Here is a 15714-nt window from a genome sequence, read left to right as displayed (position 1 = left end):
TTAATGTAATTTGTCAAATGTGCTGGCACTTAATTTGTGTATAAATTACGTTATGGCGCGAAAACAATCTGACTTTGACCAATGTTATGGGCTCAGTCACTTGTCAGTAAAACATTCCAGAAACTCGATAAAGCAGAGTTTGTTGTCCGTATGTTATTCGTGAGGTGAGGACACGTGAACAGGTATGTGTGGAAACATGCAGTAACTTCATAATGACTGTGGGGGGCAGCAGAGGCTTCTGTAATGTCAGAACACACACAAATCACTGCTACATCACACTCAACTGTGATATATGTGAGGATTGTGGGTCTTCAAAGCAAGACGTCATCATTAAGAGCCAACACCGAACACACAAGTGTCCACAGTTTTATAATGACAAATATAGGAGGTTAACTTGCCTGTCCGCTCACAACCTAAACACTTTCCACACAGTTAAGCGTCATTCATCACGTGATAGATGGACCCTTTTCACAACATACACGTTGACGGGTCATAACAGAACAAGCACAGGTGTAATTAAAACTCTTAAATGAGGGCTCAGTCCCACTTGATGATATGATTACTGTAATTGATTCATTTAGTCAAAAGTCCTTTTAGCTTAACAAAAGACTTTACTCAATTATCAAAACAGTTGATGACACATTTGTAATTGACTCATCAATTCAGAGCTATTCTTTAAAATGCATACAAATGAGAAAAACTCATGAATGTGATGCTATAATGTGATGCTATAATGATTAATCTGCGTTGCGCTGCTGGCTCACTGCGTGTTGTTGCTCAGACTCGGAGTAAATAAAATGGAAAACAACACTACACACACGGGTAGTGGTCCCTTGCGCACACTGCACTGTGTGATAATTTGTTTGAGGTGAAGCAGAGTAGAAAGTGCTGCTTGAGACAAATTGGCTTTTTTTCTCTCCCCCCCCCACCCCGTCCCACGTTGCATCACTTCACCGGGTTTTGTTTAGCAGTCGCTGCTCCCCAGAATAGCCTGCGTGAGCCCAGTGGCTTTGTTTTCCGTGCTGTTTTCTCTTGGATGCAGTTGCCTCTGGCCTGCGGTTGACAGCTGGATTCCCTGGGATTACCCGAAACAATGCCAGGTCAACTACCTGCTGCAACCTCAAGCCACAACCCACTGGCACACTCTTATAAACACCCAGAGTGAGAGCCAAGGCGGTCACCTCAACCCCAGACCTTTCCATCGTTTGTCTGTCACCGTCTGTGTCGTGAAGTCGGTCCCCGTAAAACCATTTGCATTCCATCTCCGTCCCTCCCGCTGTGGAGGTTAAACTTAACGTCTCCGGGGTCGGCCTCTTTCTAAGTGTCGTGGTCCATATTGGTTTCAGTCTCTGCATCTTTATCATTCTCTGTCATTAGTTGCGGTGCAGAACCGTGGCCACGGAGCGCAGGGGGTCCGTGGTTACCGCGGCGATAAACCGGGCCCCAAGGTGCGTAATGCGGCGAACCAGGAGACAGCGAGGCGTCTGCGTGGAGAGCTGGAGGCCTTTTCACAAGTGACCCGGGCTCAAACGTGGCGTTCCTCATGGGGAAAGGCGAGACAATGGTAAGAGATGGAATGGATGGGGGGAACATTTGCAGATATATATACTGACGTACTACAGAGTGTGAACCTGGTTTACATCTTGCGGAGGGATTTTGTTAGTTAGAGGCCAAATAGTCGTCTTCAGCCTCAGTCATTTTCCTTAGTTGTGTGTTTCCTCTTTCATCTGTGCCTCATTTTATTTTTTGCAGTTTATTAGGAATATCATGAAATTCTGAGAGCAGTGCACCTAAAATAAATAGATTAATGCAGAGAGATAGACGAGAAGATCGATGTCTGCATGCTGAATATGAAACTACCACCAGCAGCCGGTTAGCTTAGCTTACCACAAAAACTGGAAATGGTGGGAAACTGCTATCCCGGCTCTGTGCAAAGGTACCAAAATCCACTTACCGGCACCTGTCAACCTCCAATAATTATTGCATCTTGTTTGTTTAATCTGTACAAAAACCAAAGTGTGAAAACACCTTGTGGTTTTATGGGGTACGGGGTATTATGTTGGAACAATTTCTTGGCCAGGAGCAGTAAGTCTCCGCTGGTTTGAGTCATCGTCTCTGCAAGTTAGAGAATTTTAGGCACTTTTTGAATGTGAGAATCTATTTTACAACTTTTTTGACTTCCTGGTTTAATAATTTAAGGAAACATTATACAAATATTCGCAAACCAGAAAGGAAGAACAGGCTGTAGAATAGCTACGATGCTATAGATGTTATAGAAAGTCAGGTGAAAGTCGTTGAAACTTCTCCGCTCTTCCCTCCAGCCTCCCTTCCGTCCTCAATACTCGACCTGTCGTCTCTCCGCCACCTTCTTCCTCTGCATCTTTTTTTTTTCCAGCCCCCTTTTTTGCTCCTTGGGAGTCCTTCGATCTATCCGGAACACCGGGGTGACCTGACCAGCGCACACGCAGGGAAAAAAAACCACACTCGCACACCTGTGAGGCGGCCTGCGCCGTGTCAGCCTCCCAAAAAGCCAGAAATCAAGCCACGGCTCCTAATACCTCTCAAAATAATCATCGCACACGCTGAATGGACTCCTTCCCCCTCAGTGGAAATAATGTCTTCAACCTGGATCAACCTGTCCGCTGTACAAAGGGCACCGCGGCCTCAAGAGAGACAAGCATATACTTTGTTTTGGTACTTCGGAGGTTGGAGCCTCTCCAGATGGCGGCTGCAGAGGGCCACTAGTCTCAGCTGTGAACAGAAAACAGTGTGTGTGTGTGTGTGTGTGTGAGTGTGTGTGTGAGTAATTAGCTCGAGTTGGTTAGCAGTGAGCGGCCCAGTAGGTCGTCCCAGCAGAAGTGGCGCTTCTGTTATTCCCACTATGTCTGTAATGTGCTTTTAATCGTCCCACAACACATTCCTGTCAGCAGGTTGTCCTGTACTGCCGCTCCGCTGGAACAAGAAGACTGACCTTCAGCGGCGATTAGCGGCCCGTCTGTGTTGTGAGATGGCGAGCAGGGAGGCTAGTTTGACTGAAAACACAAGGAATCCATTTAGTTCAAATTCAGCACGATCACTCTCTCAGCTCTCGTTTTTCAGTGTCGACATGTTTTTTTTCGAACTAGGTTTTGAATATGCCGGCACATATTTGGAGATATGTGTTTGGGATTCTGATTTCTGTGGATGTTTGTTGTCATGTAGGATTTAGATCAAGCTGTGTCACTTCAGCGGAAGCCACTTTTGATGTCTGTGTTTTGATGTCTCACTAGTCCCATAAAAACACACCGGACAGTGCTAAAATGTTTGTTAGAGGTCAAATGACAAATTCCCCAAAAAAAGGATTTGGGATATACATTCTAATCTCTTTGAGACAACAGTTAATGTTCCCAGTTTGTTGACAAAGATGTTGAACCAAGTTGAGGTCAGGTTTCTGTGGTGGAATGTAACAAAGTACATTCACTCAAGTAAAAGTACAAATCACACCTGTACTTTACTGGAGTCTTTTCTTTTCATGGCACAAGCTCCACTACATCTCACAGGGACATGCTGTACTTTTCACTTCCTTATAATTATTCCACATCTTAAGTCAGTAGTTGCTCTGCAAATTAGAGTTTTTGCTTAATGTGTGAAGAGCTTATAACATTTCTATAAATTAAACTACCCAACAGTAGATACAAGTACAGCTGAAAGGATTCGTGGATTGATGGAAAATCAATTGACAACTATTTTGATAATCATTTCATTTGAGGATTTGCTGCTTTTCCTTTAATTATTCTAATACTTTTGGATTTTGTATCTCTGTTTGGACAAAATAAACACGTGACAGTATTTCTCACTATTATGAAAATGTTTACAAACCAAACAACCAATTATTTAATGGCGAAAACAATCGGCAAATAAATCCATGATGTAAACAATCATTATCTGCACTCTGATACAAGATAATTGAAGAGCTCCACCCCAACCAACTACAACAGAATCATCCTGCCATGAATGCATGAGTGATCATAGTCTAATGACAGTGTAGCAGTCACGGGGGACATTTTTCTGCATTGATTATATTTACATGCCTCATGTTGGAACAGGAACAGGTCTTCACTCCTGCCTCAAATTTAAACACACGCGTGTTTGAAAGTTCACGTTTTTTGGCTCGTGTCCCCTTAAAATGAAGCGATGTCTATTTGTGACTCTCCATCGGTGGTTCTGGATGTCCTTGTTTGACCAGGTTAATGACGAGACAGATTTTATTTCACATTTTAACATGAAAGGTTTTGTTAGGCTTGAAGTGAGGGCGGACGTAACTGTCCACATACCTTTTGGTCCGATCGTGTACTTTCTACAGAACACACGGTTCCTTTGAAAACAGTTCAGTGTTAAAAGAAAAGGTGTTATTTTTTCACAATGACCCCACAAGTCTCAGTGTCGCAGTCATTGCTGAGATAACTGTCTGTTCCAAATAACGCTTTAAGGTCCTCCGTGAACGAACGGACCACCTCTTCATAGCTTCTGCTCTTTTTTTGTTTTCTCCTACAAGGACAAAGGGCTTTAGGGAGCTCTGTCACATCGCTGCTCCCATAAACAGCGTGACGCACCGTTTCTCTATAATTGCCCTGCGTTGACCCACAGCTGTAATCAAAGCTCCCAGTTGATGGGTGTTGCTTGGCACACATTGGTTTGTTATAATCATTTTCATTACTGCTACATTACGGAGAGAGAGGAGGATTTTATGAGTCTCTGCCTGAGCCTGTGACATAGTGTTTGTCGGCCTCTTGGGTAATGTTGTAATTACCGCATGAATCCAACGGAAGGGGCTGTGGTTGGAGTATGTTAGTCTTCCATTAATGAGGATATTGTGTGTGTGTGTGTGTGTGTGTGAGCACATGCGTGATTTGCGACTATGCATTGGATTTGGGCTCTTCAGGGAAGAGAAGCATTCGTGTGCCAGCGAGCCCAAAAAGCAAAGCTGCTATCCAAATTGCAGCCCTCGGACTCCGGCTCCAACTTTTTTCATCCTCATCATTTTCCCTTCCTCTCCCGACTTTCCAGCTGCCATACTTTGTAATTTTGTGGTCTCCTCCAGGAGGGAATTTCTGCGCTGGTTATGATCTGAGAGAGCCGGCCAATCACACGGCCTCCCTCAAATTGGAGCAAGATGTCACTAAGGGTCCCGGTCCGATGGCGAGCGCTGTTTGGGCTGCGTGTTCGCTAGTGAGGCTTGTATCTACATTTTCTTATGATCTTAATTGAGGACTACATGTTTCCACAGAAATATAAAAACCAGGAGACGTGGTTGGTAGTGATTGTGAATATTTTCGAGGGCTTTGGTAGGAAGTGGTGAGGATTTGATTGTTGTCGCTTCTTGCACGCAGCCGTCACGTGACAAAGAAATAAGGATTATGGGATAAATGATGTACTGTAAGCTACTGAAACTACAGCCTCCACAGAGTCTGTTTGGATTGCATGTGAAGTCTTCTGGATTGAGTGGACCTCCTGTGCAGAAAATTATAGCGCTGCGTTGCAGACTACACAGTGCATCATTTGTTCAGCGACAGCCAGAACGTGGGATCATTTGTTGCTCTTTTGTTTGACAGTTTGACGTCTAGAATATTTTTAGTCGATAAACCATGGGGGATCAAAGCTAGTGAAAATACACGTTCGTATAGAGAAGCTTAACAATGTGCTGCGCAGTGGATATGTTCTACAGGAAGCAGTCCAGGGCCTTGCTCAAACGCAACTCAGTGGCGGTAACGAAGGAGGTGCAGAACTACGAGAGTTACAACTTCTTTGTGTACATCTTTTACCCTTGTCAATAGTTCATGCTGCTGCTACTCGAGCTACTTTGACTGCTTCTTTTTGCGGTTCTTCTAATTCGAGTGACAATGAGTGTGTTGCTTGTCTTTTCTCTCTCCTACTGTTAATATTGCTCTTATAATCTTAAGTTCTGCTATCTCTCGTCCTCCTTATTCTCTGTTTTTCTGCTCCCCCCTCTCTTTGTGTATTTGCTCATCTAATTATATCTGTCCATGAAAGTATCCTCGTGTTTTCCTTTGCATACATCATTTGTGCCCTAACGCCGGGAAGTCGACGCCGTTTCTATTTTTCAACGTCGCTACTGCGTCCTCTTGTTATCACCCCCAGCCTCCTCTTGTTTGTGCGCGAGGACGGAGTCGCAGTGCGATAACACCGGTGGCCGTGACCTTTTGGCATCGCGGCCAGAGTCTGCTGGGCAGTCTTGATAAGTAGGAGAGGAAGCGACCCTCTGCCAGGTTTCCACTGCGGGGCCAAACAGGGCTTACGTATTATTTATGTCACACAATTTCCTCATAAACAACTTTTTTCCCTTTTTTCGGCGTCTCGCAGCTTACACTGGCACGCTTTGCCCGCTGACTCGGCTGTAGTTTTAAAAGAACAAGTACTTTGGATGTTCTGCTGTAAACACTTCCAGCTAATATACTGATACTAATACTGATCCCAGCAAGTCGCGGTGTGCTTCACTATGTAAAAGTGTCTCGCGTTGGACCATTGCAGCATCTCTCGTGTAGCTGTCATTGCTTTTGCCATGCTGCTAGAGGGTTTAAAATACAACTGTTGTACTATAATTTACCGGCTGTACTAGATTTAGAGTGTAAACATGCAGGGCTTATCGTCTCAGGCCTGTAATTTACAGGAGAGCATCCTGGCAGTGCCCTTGTCTTTCTGTCTGTCTGACTGTCCGTCCTCCCAGACTGTCTGCTGGCAAGTCTAAGAGCTGTTAGTGGCAGAAGTAACAAATCGAAGAAATGATCCTTTTGGCAACAGCACTGAAACTCTGGAATCGTATCTGCACTGAGTAACGATAACCACTTCTATTACAATGTTTGGCAAAGTGTTTCAATAGCACATGTCCTCTAGCTCTGTCATTTATTTGTGTGTATATTTAGAGTATCCGTTGAAGAATGCCTCACCAAAAAGTTAGAATCCAAATCTCGCCAAGAGAAGTGAGCGAGCGGGCCACTAATAACGCGTTCAAGTTCAAGCGGCGTCTTGGCTGTCTGACAGAAACGGTGCAGATCAGGGGAGTCTGACACGGGAGAAGACGTATAATACAAGGGTTGTAATTATCTCCGGCAGGAGAATCGTGCGATGGCGTCCGTGTGTGCGTGTGTGCACCCTCATCTTGCATTCCACTTGCAGCAAAACAGAATGATATTTCTGGGTGCCCACTTATGGGGCTGCATGCTTTGGTGGTTGGCGGTGACTCACACTTTCTGAAAACGCTTTCTCTTGTTGCCTGTTTTATGCTAACATGGGCTCGCCTCACTCCCCACGCTGAACAGGCTCCGGCCGTTAGGGGCCGCTACAGTGACACACACAGCTGAGTGCATCGCCGCCACTCAGCCGCTTCTCTGCGGCCAGAGTCGCAGTTATTCTTTGCCTTTTTAACGGCACGTCAACCTCACTTTTACACACATATAGTTGGAAAAAATGCGGGGTTTAGCCAATTATGGGTTGTATTCATTCAATCTCACAACACGGCAGTGGTCGTTGCAGACGCACTTGATTTTAGTAGATCTGCACTCTACTGAGTGTGCCTTTTCTAGTTTCAGTGCGTCTCTGGACACAAACTGAGAAACTTCTTTCAACCGATTCAAGACTCTTCGTCTGAGAAATGAATCTGACGCCTGCACTCAAACCTCTCCCATCAGCTCGAAACTATGTATCGGGAGGCAGAAATGAGCTTTACTGTGGTTTTCACACATTAAGCTGCACATTTCCTCCCAGTAATTAGTTCCCTGCTTCTTGATTGCCACACGTCTTCAGGCTTGTTTGTCAACACATTTGCGTCGTTTCCCCCCAGTTTAGTTGAAACCACTGTGGTTTGTCAGATGTGCATTCAGCAGAGTGATTATTGCTTTGGCTGCTGTTCTTTTTTTAGCATTTCTATGCCCCTACTTTGCGTAGTTGTATGCTGCACAACCAAGCATCTTCACCTTCCCAAGCCTGTAGTTTAAATTAACACAATTTAATAGGGCTGCATTTCTCATAAGACTTTAAGTTTAGAAGAAGAAACTGACTTTTGCAGTGGAAAAAGAGTGCATTTGCCCAATATTAAACAATTGAAAACCGAACTTCCCTCCCCATTTACATCAAAAGTAGCGCTGCTCTGTGGGACGCACAGTTTATTTAAAGATCCTGTGTTTCTTACAGATTATTTCCTTTTAATGGTTGAATTCTGTAACCGTTTTGGGGTTGGGCACAGATGGCAGCAGCCGGAGGGAATCCCTGGTGGCTTTGGAGTAAGAGAAAAAAAAAAGAAAACCTCAGAGGCTCGCTGCGCTGCTCTGATGTGGGCCAATGGCAACCATAAGGATCTGACAGCTTTCTGGCACGTGATTGGCTGCTGAACCTGCGGCTTCCTGTCTGGGGCCCCTCCGCCTCGCCGAGGAGGAAATGAGAAGGAGGAGATGGTTGCGTCACAGGAGTCTGGTATTAGTGTCTACTGCTCGTTTGGATTTTGAGAGAACTGAATGAAAAACCACCGTGCTTACCTAATTCCCTGATGTTATTTTGGTTCCTTAACCCAGAGGAACATCACAAAGTAACAAAAAAAAAAAGAAGTTGGCACCGGAAAAGGAAACTTAAAATAGTGCAGTAATACTTCATTCAAGGATTTTTCTTTAAATGGTGAAGCTAAATCAGGCAAGCATGGAAGTTGGCCAGGATCGTCTTATAGTACTCCTCTGATTTCCATGTTTGAAGTGGAGACTCACTCACACACACACACACACACCAATCAGTCACGTCAGTGTCTCCTACCTTTCTGGTCTTCACAGTTTAAAGCCCCGTCTCTATCGGGACGAGGGACCGACGAAGAGTGCCAAATATGAAGAAGCCACATGTTGAATGGAAGTCAAACCTCCGTCCAAAGCTGACATACCAGCGGCCAATTCAAACACCCGCTCAGTCAGTCTGAAACTGAGTGACATCGTCCAGCGATTACATCATCGCGCTTCAAAAACCGGCAGGCTTTTCCATAAAGACTGACTGGACAGGGCGGTCGGGTGCAGGGGTCAACATTTTCAGTGGATAAATTGATTGCCAAGAACCAGTTGCAGAACGCTTCGTATTAATCTGAAGAGTATCATGTCGAGAATAATTTGAAACATTGTACCAGTGCTGGGTAACATAACGATAGTATGTTGATATGAGACTAAATATCGTCTTAGATTTTGGATATCGTAGTATTGCAAAAGCGTCTTCTTTTCCTGGTTTTAAAGGCTGCATTACAGTAAAAGGATTCCATTGTCTGAATTTACCAGACAATTTAAGCGGTTGTATTATTTGCCTTTACCCACTGAGTGATTTTATCCACATTACTGATGATTATTTATCAAATATCTCACTGTGTAAATACGTTGTGAAAGCACCAACCCTACAATATTGTTGCAATATCGATATCGAGGTATTTGGTTGGAGATATCAGCGTGGCTCATTGGGTTTCCTGCTAGGATCTAATGTGCTTTTTCTGCTTTCTTATGAGGTGCCGCGTGTCCTGTTTTCATGGTTTAAGGCCCCCGTTTGCAGCCTTGGTGGTCTCATATAACAGTGCTCTGCAAACTGAAGAATACACAGCCCTGGCGTTAACTCCGTGGGCTAAACACATGAAATCAAGTTAACTGTGTGTGTCATGTGTGACCCAGCCCAGTGCAGCTATTTTGCCTTCATTCCCAGCGAGTATCCAAAGTGAGCCTCCGATTGAAGGTCTGCTCTTTTCTCTCCGTCCATTTCAGTCTGGAGTTGTCCGGAAATCGTTAATCCACATCAAACTTAATCGCATTACCCTCATGGGAGGCCATTGTAGTGGGTTTCGCTTTGATGTGGTGAGGGTACCAGCAGCACCAGCAGCAACCCAGAACACCCCAGTGTGTCGTGTTTCACACTCTGTTCTCAGGCTTTTAATGGCTGTAGATGTTGGATGTGACGTCCCGCGGAGTGTGATCTCCCATCGGAGGACCAGCGCCGTGTAGAAAAATCTGACTTTTCTGTTTGGGCTTCCCAAGTGCACAGAGGAGGTCAGAGGTCAACGGCAGAGCCAGCAGCCTTTAAGCTGGTAGGGATTCAGCAGGGGGAATGATGGCTGCCATTGGGGCTCTCTTAAATAACTGCTGTCTGAATTGATTTTACATGTTGAATGATGCTTGTAATTTTGAGACAAATCTACTTAAGTACATCAAAGTACCAACATATGTAGCCTACGGATGCAATCAGGCCTGATATGCAGCTTTTGTTGTTTTATTTGTTACATTTTTCTAGTTTACTGTCCTTTCATTACAAGTTATAGTAGTTAAGAGCGTTGTTTCATAACTACATGTGACCGAAAGAATCTCTTTAGAAAATATATTTAAATATTATTGAAAAATGTAATAAAAACAGAAACCGTTTGTGATGACTCAAATATATATAAAATAGATAAAATACAAGGTTCCTTCTCCTTCAGGTCAGTCAGATAAGCTGTGACGGCCGTGTGATGCAGGAAGAGAACCCCCTCTTATATTTAGTTATTAAACAATAGGCTCTGCTGACTCATGCTCAGCCTTGTTAATAACAAGCCACAGTCTTGACACTGGGCTTATCTGCTTTGAACAAGACGGCGGAGGGCTCCTTTCCAAATGTGAAGCTCATTACTGAACAACAACAATGACAAATCCAGGCTTTTGTTCTGCGGACGCAAACTGATTATCTTGTATCAGGATCACTGCCAAGCGTTTTTCCTCTCGGTGAAACTTGGAATAGGGGATCAGAAGTCGCCGCTCTTTCAAGCCAAACATGCCTTTTGAGTTAAAACTACTTCAATGAGTCCCTTCCAATCTCTCGGCTCCCATTCATGTGGCACAAAGCGCAGGTCTGTGTGGATTCCTGCGAACGGGACACATCAGAGACGGGACTATCAGACGGGGAGAGGAGGGTGAGGGCTGGAGGTGCTGGAGACGAGTGCTGTGGATAAGAAGGGAGATCCTTCCGGTTGCTGATAGCGATGGTGCCAACAGCAGCACCAAAGACAGACAGACCGGAGGTCAACCTGGCTCTTTATCTATCCCTCTTAGAGAGGCAGGCTCTGTCTTCCTCTCACTGTTCTCTGGCAGCCTCCTGTCTCTTTCTCATTTATTTTCACTTCCTCTTTCTGTCTTTTGCTGTAATCAAGGGTGATAGTGCTGGACACGACATGGAGAAGCTCTCTGCGCTGATCAACCATCTGTTGCTGACGACTGCAGCAATGATAAACGGTTAGCTAAAATAGTCATGGAAAAAATGGATGAACTAGATGGCTAAAAGTAAGGGAAATGGGATGAACTAGATGGCTAAGGGTAATGACAGTACTGTCGAAATAGTAAGCTAAAATAATCAATAAATGATTCAATGGATAGCGATAAGTAATGGTACATTTAGCGTGTTTTAAAATGGTTCAAATAGGTAAAAGTAATACATAAGTAATACAAATGGTTGAATAATCTAAAAGTCATGGATAAGTGGTATAAATAGAATTTGTTAAAATTGCAAAAATGGTTGAAATAGCTAAAAGTCATTTATTAATGAGCTGAGTTCATCTGGACGGGCTGTGGGTGCACATCAGACAATAAAGGTTGTGAACCACTGTACTAAGGATAGTGTGTGTGTGTGTGTGTGTGTGTTGCACAGACATACTTGTACTGGAATTCTCCTGTGCGTGTAAGTGTGTGTAGTCACATGTGGTGCAAGACAAAGCTCCACGGAGCAAAACCGGCTGAAAACACTCTCCGAATGTTGCCTCAGTAAATATTGAAAAGGCCTTGAACCTCTCGCGCACCCAGACACACACCTGCCCTGCGAGGGTCTGTGCTATTCTTCCAGTTGAATTGCAGCGAAAGGAACTCTGCTGTCATTTTATGTTGCATTTCATCGGCGCTGGGTGCTCAGCCGTACACTCTGTGATTTACGTTTCACTAGGATACACTCCTGTAACGGGGGATGAAAAATTGAGTGTATTGAGTGTTTTGCAGACAGCGTAACGCCCCCCCCCCCCTTCCTCACCTAATCACAGTCTTCTGTCTGTCAGAGCGCCATACGTGCTGACTGTGTGAACCCAAACCAGGCCCTTGGATTGGTCGCAATGGGTATTAACGCTGGTATTCCATGTATTCCCTTTTAATTCGTTCGAACGGCACGGAGAAAGAGAGTGGCTTGCATAGTATCAATAGAATCACAGTATTTCCACGACTCCCTGCAGAATGAAAGAAGGGGGGAGAAAACCCCTGAAAGCTATAGCATGATGATTTGGGGTTATGAAAACATGTCCGACACATGTGCTCTCAATAAGGGGCGGTCAAATAGAATCAGCAACTTGGAGGAATTAGGGAGTCGGGATTGTGGCGTGGAACTTGGGGAGCGCTGAACGGTAGAGAGTTTGCCATTTCCAGCTGGTGCTCTTTAGAAATTAGGACAGATGCCAGAAGCTTACTGTACCCTTGCAGTGTACTCTCTCTGCTCTTGTTTCTCCCTCCTATCCCTCTCTTGCTCTCTCTCTCTCTCTCTGTGGTACACCCAGTAATAATGTAAATGTGTCCAGAGAGACTGAGAGCAAGGAGGAGCTTTGAGTTTTCACGTTCTGACTGAAAGAAAGAAAGAAAGCAGAGTTACAGTCGAGGAGTAAACTTGTTTCAAAATGTTGCTCCCCCGACAGCTGTAACCTAGATTAATGCCAGCAGTATATTATGTATTATACGTTTCTCTGGCTGTTTTCACACAGTTTTAAGAGACCTGAACCCATTACACCGGTGCACTGGTCTGCGTTTCCTTTCACCTTTCACAGTTAAGTAATCCAAGTGTTTGTCTGATTCACGCATTCTGGAAATATTTTACATTTCCTAAATGTTCGAGAGTAACAGACTGATGGATAACAGCATAGCGCTGTTATCCATCAGTCTGTCCATTTTCTAGCTTGCAAAATCAAGAGAACAGTCTTTCAAAATTGCTTAGAGCCCAAGATGACACCTTTTTAAATGCTTGTTTTGTCCAAAGCCCAAAGATGTCAGATTTACAAAATTGTAAAACCGAAATATGCAGTCAATGCTCCCATTCAAGAAGTTCCAACAACAGAATAGTTGCCTTTTTTTCTTGATAAAAGACGAATACTGACCGACTAACAACTATCAATGCACTGGTCTCTTTGTGCCAACATATCAGACTGATACGACATGTACCAAAGAGACGTATATCAATACTGAACTCTCATCCCATCTTCTTGCAGGAGTTCCCCTGATTGATGGAGGCAGAGTGCGGCTCGCGTCTCATTGGTCAGTCAGGAGCCCTCAACCTGATTCTGACTGGACGACCCATTGGAGCACAGGATGCTTTTGCCTAGAGTGCTTCCTGATGGCCAAGGTGTTGGAGTTATGTTAGATTCTGTTTTAATCAGTGCTGCATCATGGATAGGGCTGGGTGTCACACACCTCAATACATTACGAATACCTACCAAAGCGTGTCCATCGCGTTGCGTTTTGAAAGTTGGTATTGAATGCTTGGTGAGATTCTTAGGCTTTTTTGTACTTAATCTTATATTTCCTAATCTAAATGTACTGATTATTACATCATTTTTAAATTACATTTTCATCAGTCTAAAAACTTCACTGCCATTGCTTTTGTGGATTTGTCCCGTGGTAGTGAAATATAGCCAGAGTTTTAATATTGAAGGTGTGTTTACAGTGTATTGCAGTTGGTATTATAGGACATTTGATGGGAAATGGTAGAGATGTGAAGACCAGATATGTGGGAGGCTGGAAGTCCTCTGCGTGGGGGTAGTAGAAATCGTTATTCACCGTGAAGACCAGTCATGCAGACACTACCGACAAACAGGCCCGTGACCCATTTTCATTCAGGAAACGCAGCTTTTAAGAAACTGTCTTGTAGGTAAGATCAGACAGAAGAGAATCTGTTTTCTTAATTTGGCACTGAAGCCACAACTCACCATCAGCAGTCCTCTCTCCTTCAAGCAGCAGTCTGAGGATAAAGTTATGCATGCGTTTCAATACGGCATTTCCTGTTTTAACATTAACGCGTGAACGCTCCCGTATCCTAAAAAAATCCCCCAAAAAAGCCTTTCCATGTGCGAATCCCCCCCCCTCTCTCCTTAGACGTTAGCAAAAGATTAGCTTAATTCTTTTAGGAAGTTCCTCTTCCCACAGTCAAGCCTCGGCCTAATTGTCCTCTCTGAGGGATGATCACTTAGCGCGGGTTTAACATCAGAGGAGAGCGAAGAAGTAGCAGCTCACCAACACATACACACACACACACAGGGCATCAAAGTGTGGCATCATGAGGCGTAGTTCTTTCCATAGGACTCATCCGGACGAGTCCTATGGAAAGTGCTTTCATGTGGGCGAGGAAGCGGAGTGTCATGGAAGCAGCAGGGAAGGGCTGGCGATCTTGGTTTTTGTAATAAGAAAGAGGGTTATTAACAGATTAACCTGTACGCATTTCTTATGTGTACGCATAATGTTCTGTACAGCTTTACAGGCAGCCCTGCAGTTAGCAGAGCAGATCAGCTCCTTCCCTCGGCAGTGTCCCTCCTTCACACAGGTACATTTTTGCCTTTTTGCATTTGCCCTCTCAAGTTTGTGAACTTTCTGACATTCAAAAACATTTAAAGAATTGGTTTGATCTGTCATCTTCTGTCTCTAGAGCAAGCAGGATGAGATCGACGGAATTCCTTTCATCCAATCAGAATCAGAGTCACCCAGGCAAGAAGAGGAGGACGAGGAGGAGCAGTCTCAGAGGATTTGGTTTGCAGAGGCTTTATGAATTTCAGGTGATCTATAACATCCAGATGCCTTAATGTTGGAGGTCTCCTGCTTTTAGACGGTATCTGATGCATCTGTTCGAGTTTGTTTTCAGATAAAGCATTTCCTAGCCAACCATATCAGCTTGTTATCCAAAGCGTCACTCCTAAATATCAGATATAGTGACTAACAGCACTATAATTAATTGAGAATGTTCCCTTCATTCACCCTGTTGTATTTGTAAGTTCAAATATTTAGGTTTTGAGTTGCTATTGTGAGCAATAAGCATAGTTTTTGGAGAAATTACATTTAAAATACCAGAAACACTAAAGGTAGATTTAGTGTAAGGAATATTTTAAAGCCACGATTTGCAATTATTGTCCCCAAGCTCCACATTTCACGTAACAACATGTGCACAGCTGTTTTAAAATGAGGGCAGTTCGGACCCTGATGGTTGGGAGGGAATAGAAGCTCCACATCGAGCAGACTGAGACGTCAACTTTCATTTTCTTGATGCAAAGCACACGTATCAGTCTTCACCAAAACTAGGTTTAACCCAAGCTGATTAAACCAAACTCATTTTTGTTATTAATTATAAATATACATAAATGGTCTTGCACCTTTTTTTATTTTTCGTTTCAAAGCAAATCATCAAGTAGAATCACGAGATATCTTTCTTTTATGCTGGGCGATGCAGAACTATAGGAAGGCTGTGAACACAAAACAAATCCGTCACAAAAGATTAAAAAGGCATCAAAAGCACGAAACCTGCAGCAGCTCGCCATTGTTGCTTTGGGATTACTGGGATGAGACGTACGTTCGTGTGCGTGCGACCCAGTAACCATAGCAATATGCTGTAATTATTGCAGAGGACTCAGCGCTTCTTGTCAGATCTGTGCCAGGTGTAAGCATTCCTATGGTC

At 44.0% G+C, this 15714-nt stretch overlaps 1 protein-coding gene across 1 annotated transcript; it reads left to right on the top strand.

Annotated features, from left to right (window-relative positions):
- Positions 1–150: 150 nt before the first annotated feature.
- LOC306712061 (enoyl-CoA hydratase EchA19) lies at positions 151–14814 on the top strand (the record flags this gene model as incomplete). The annotated part of the gene is given in 12 exon segments (XM_079181160.1): positions 151–164; positions 1043–1241; positions 1378–1440; positions 1443–1514; positions 1517–1553; positions 5081–5178; positions 5267–5324; positions 13265–13298; positions 13300–13374; positions 13376–13398; positions 14522–14592; positions 14695–14814. Coding segments are annotated over 12 exon segments (864 nt in total).
- Between the last annotated feature and the right edge of the window lie 900 nt (positions 14815–15714).

Source organism: Pholis gunnellus (genome assembly GCF_910591455.1).
Source record: "Pholis gunnellus genome assembly, chromosome: 20".
NCBI lineage: Eukaryota > Metazoa > Chordata > Actinopteri > Perciformes > Pholidae > Pholis > Pholis gunnellus.
Note: the sequence above shows the minus strand (reverse complement) of the source record. Positions and strands in the feature narration are given on the sequence as shown.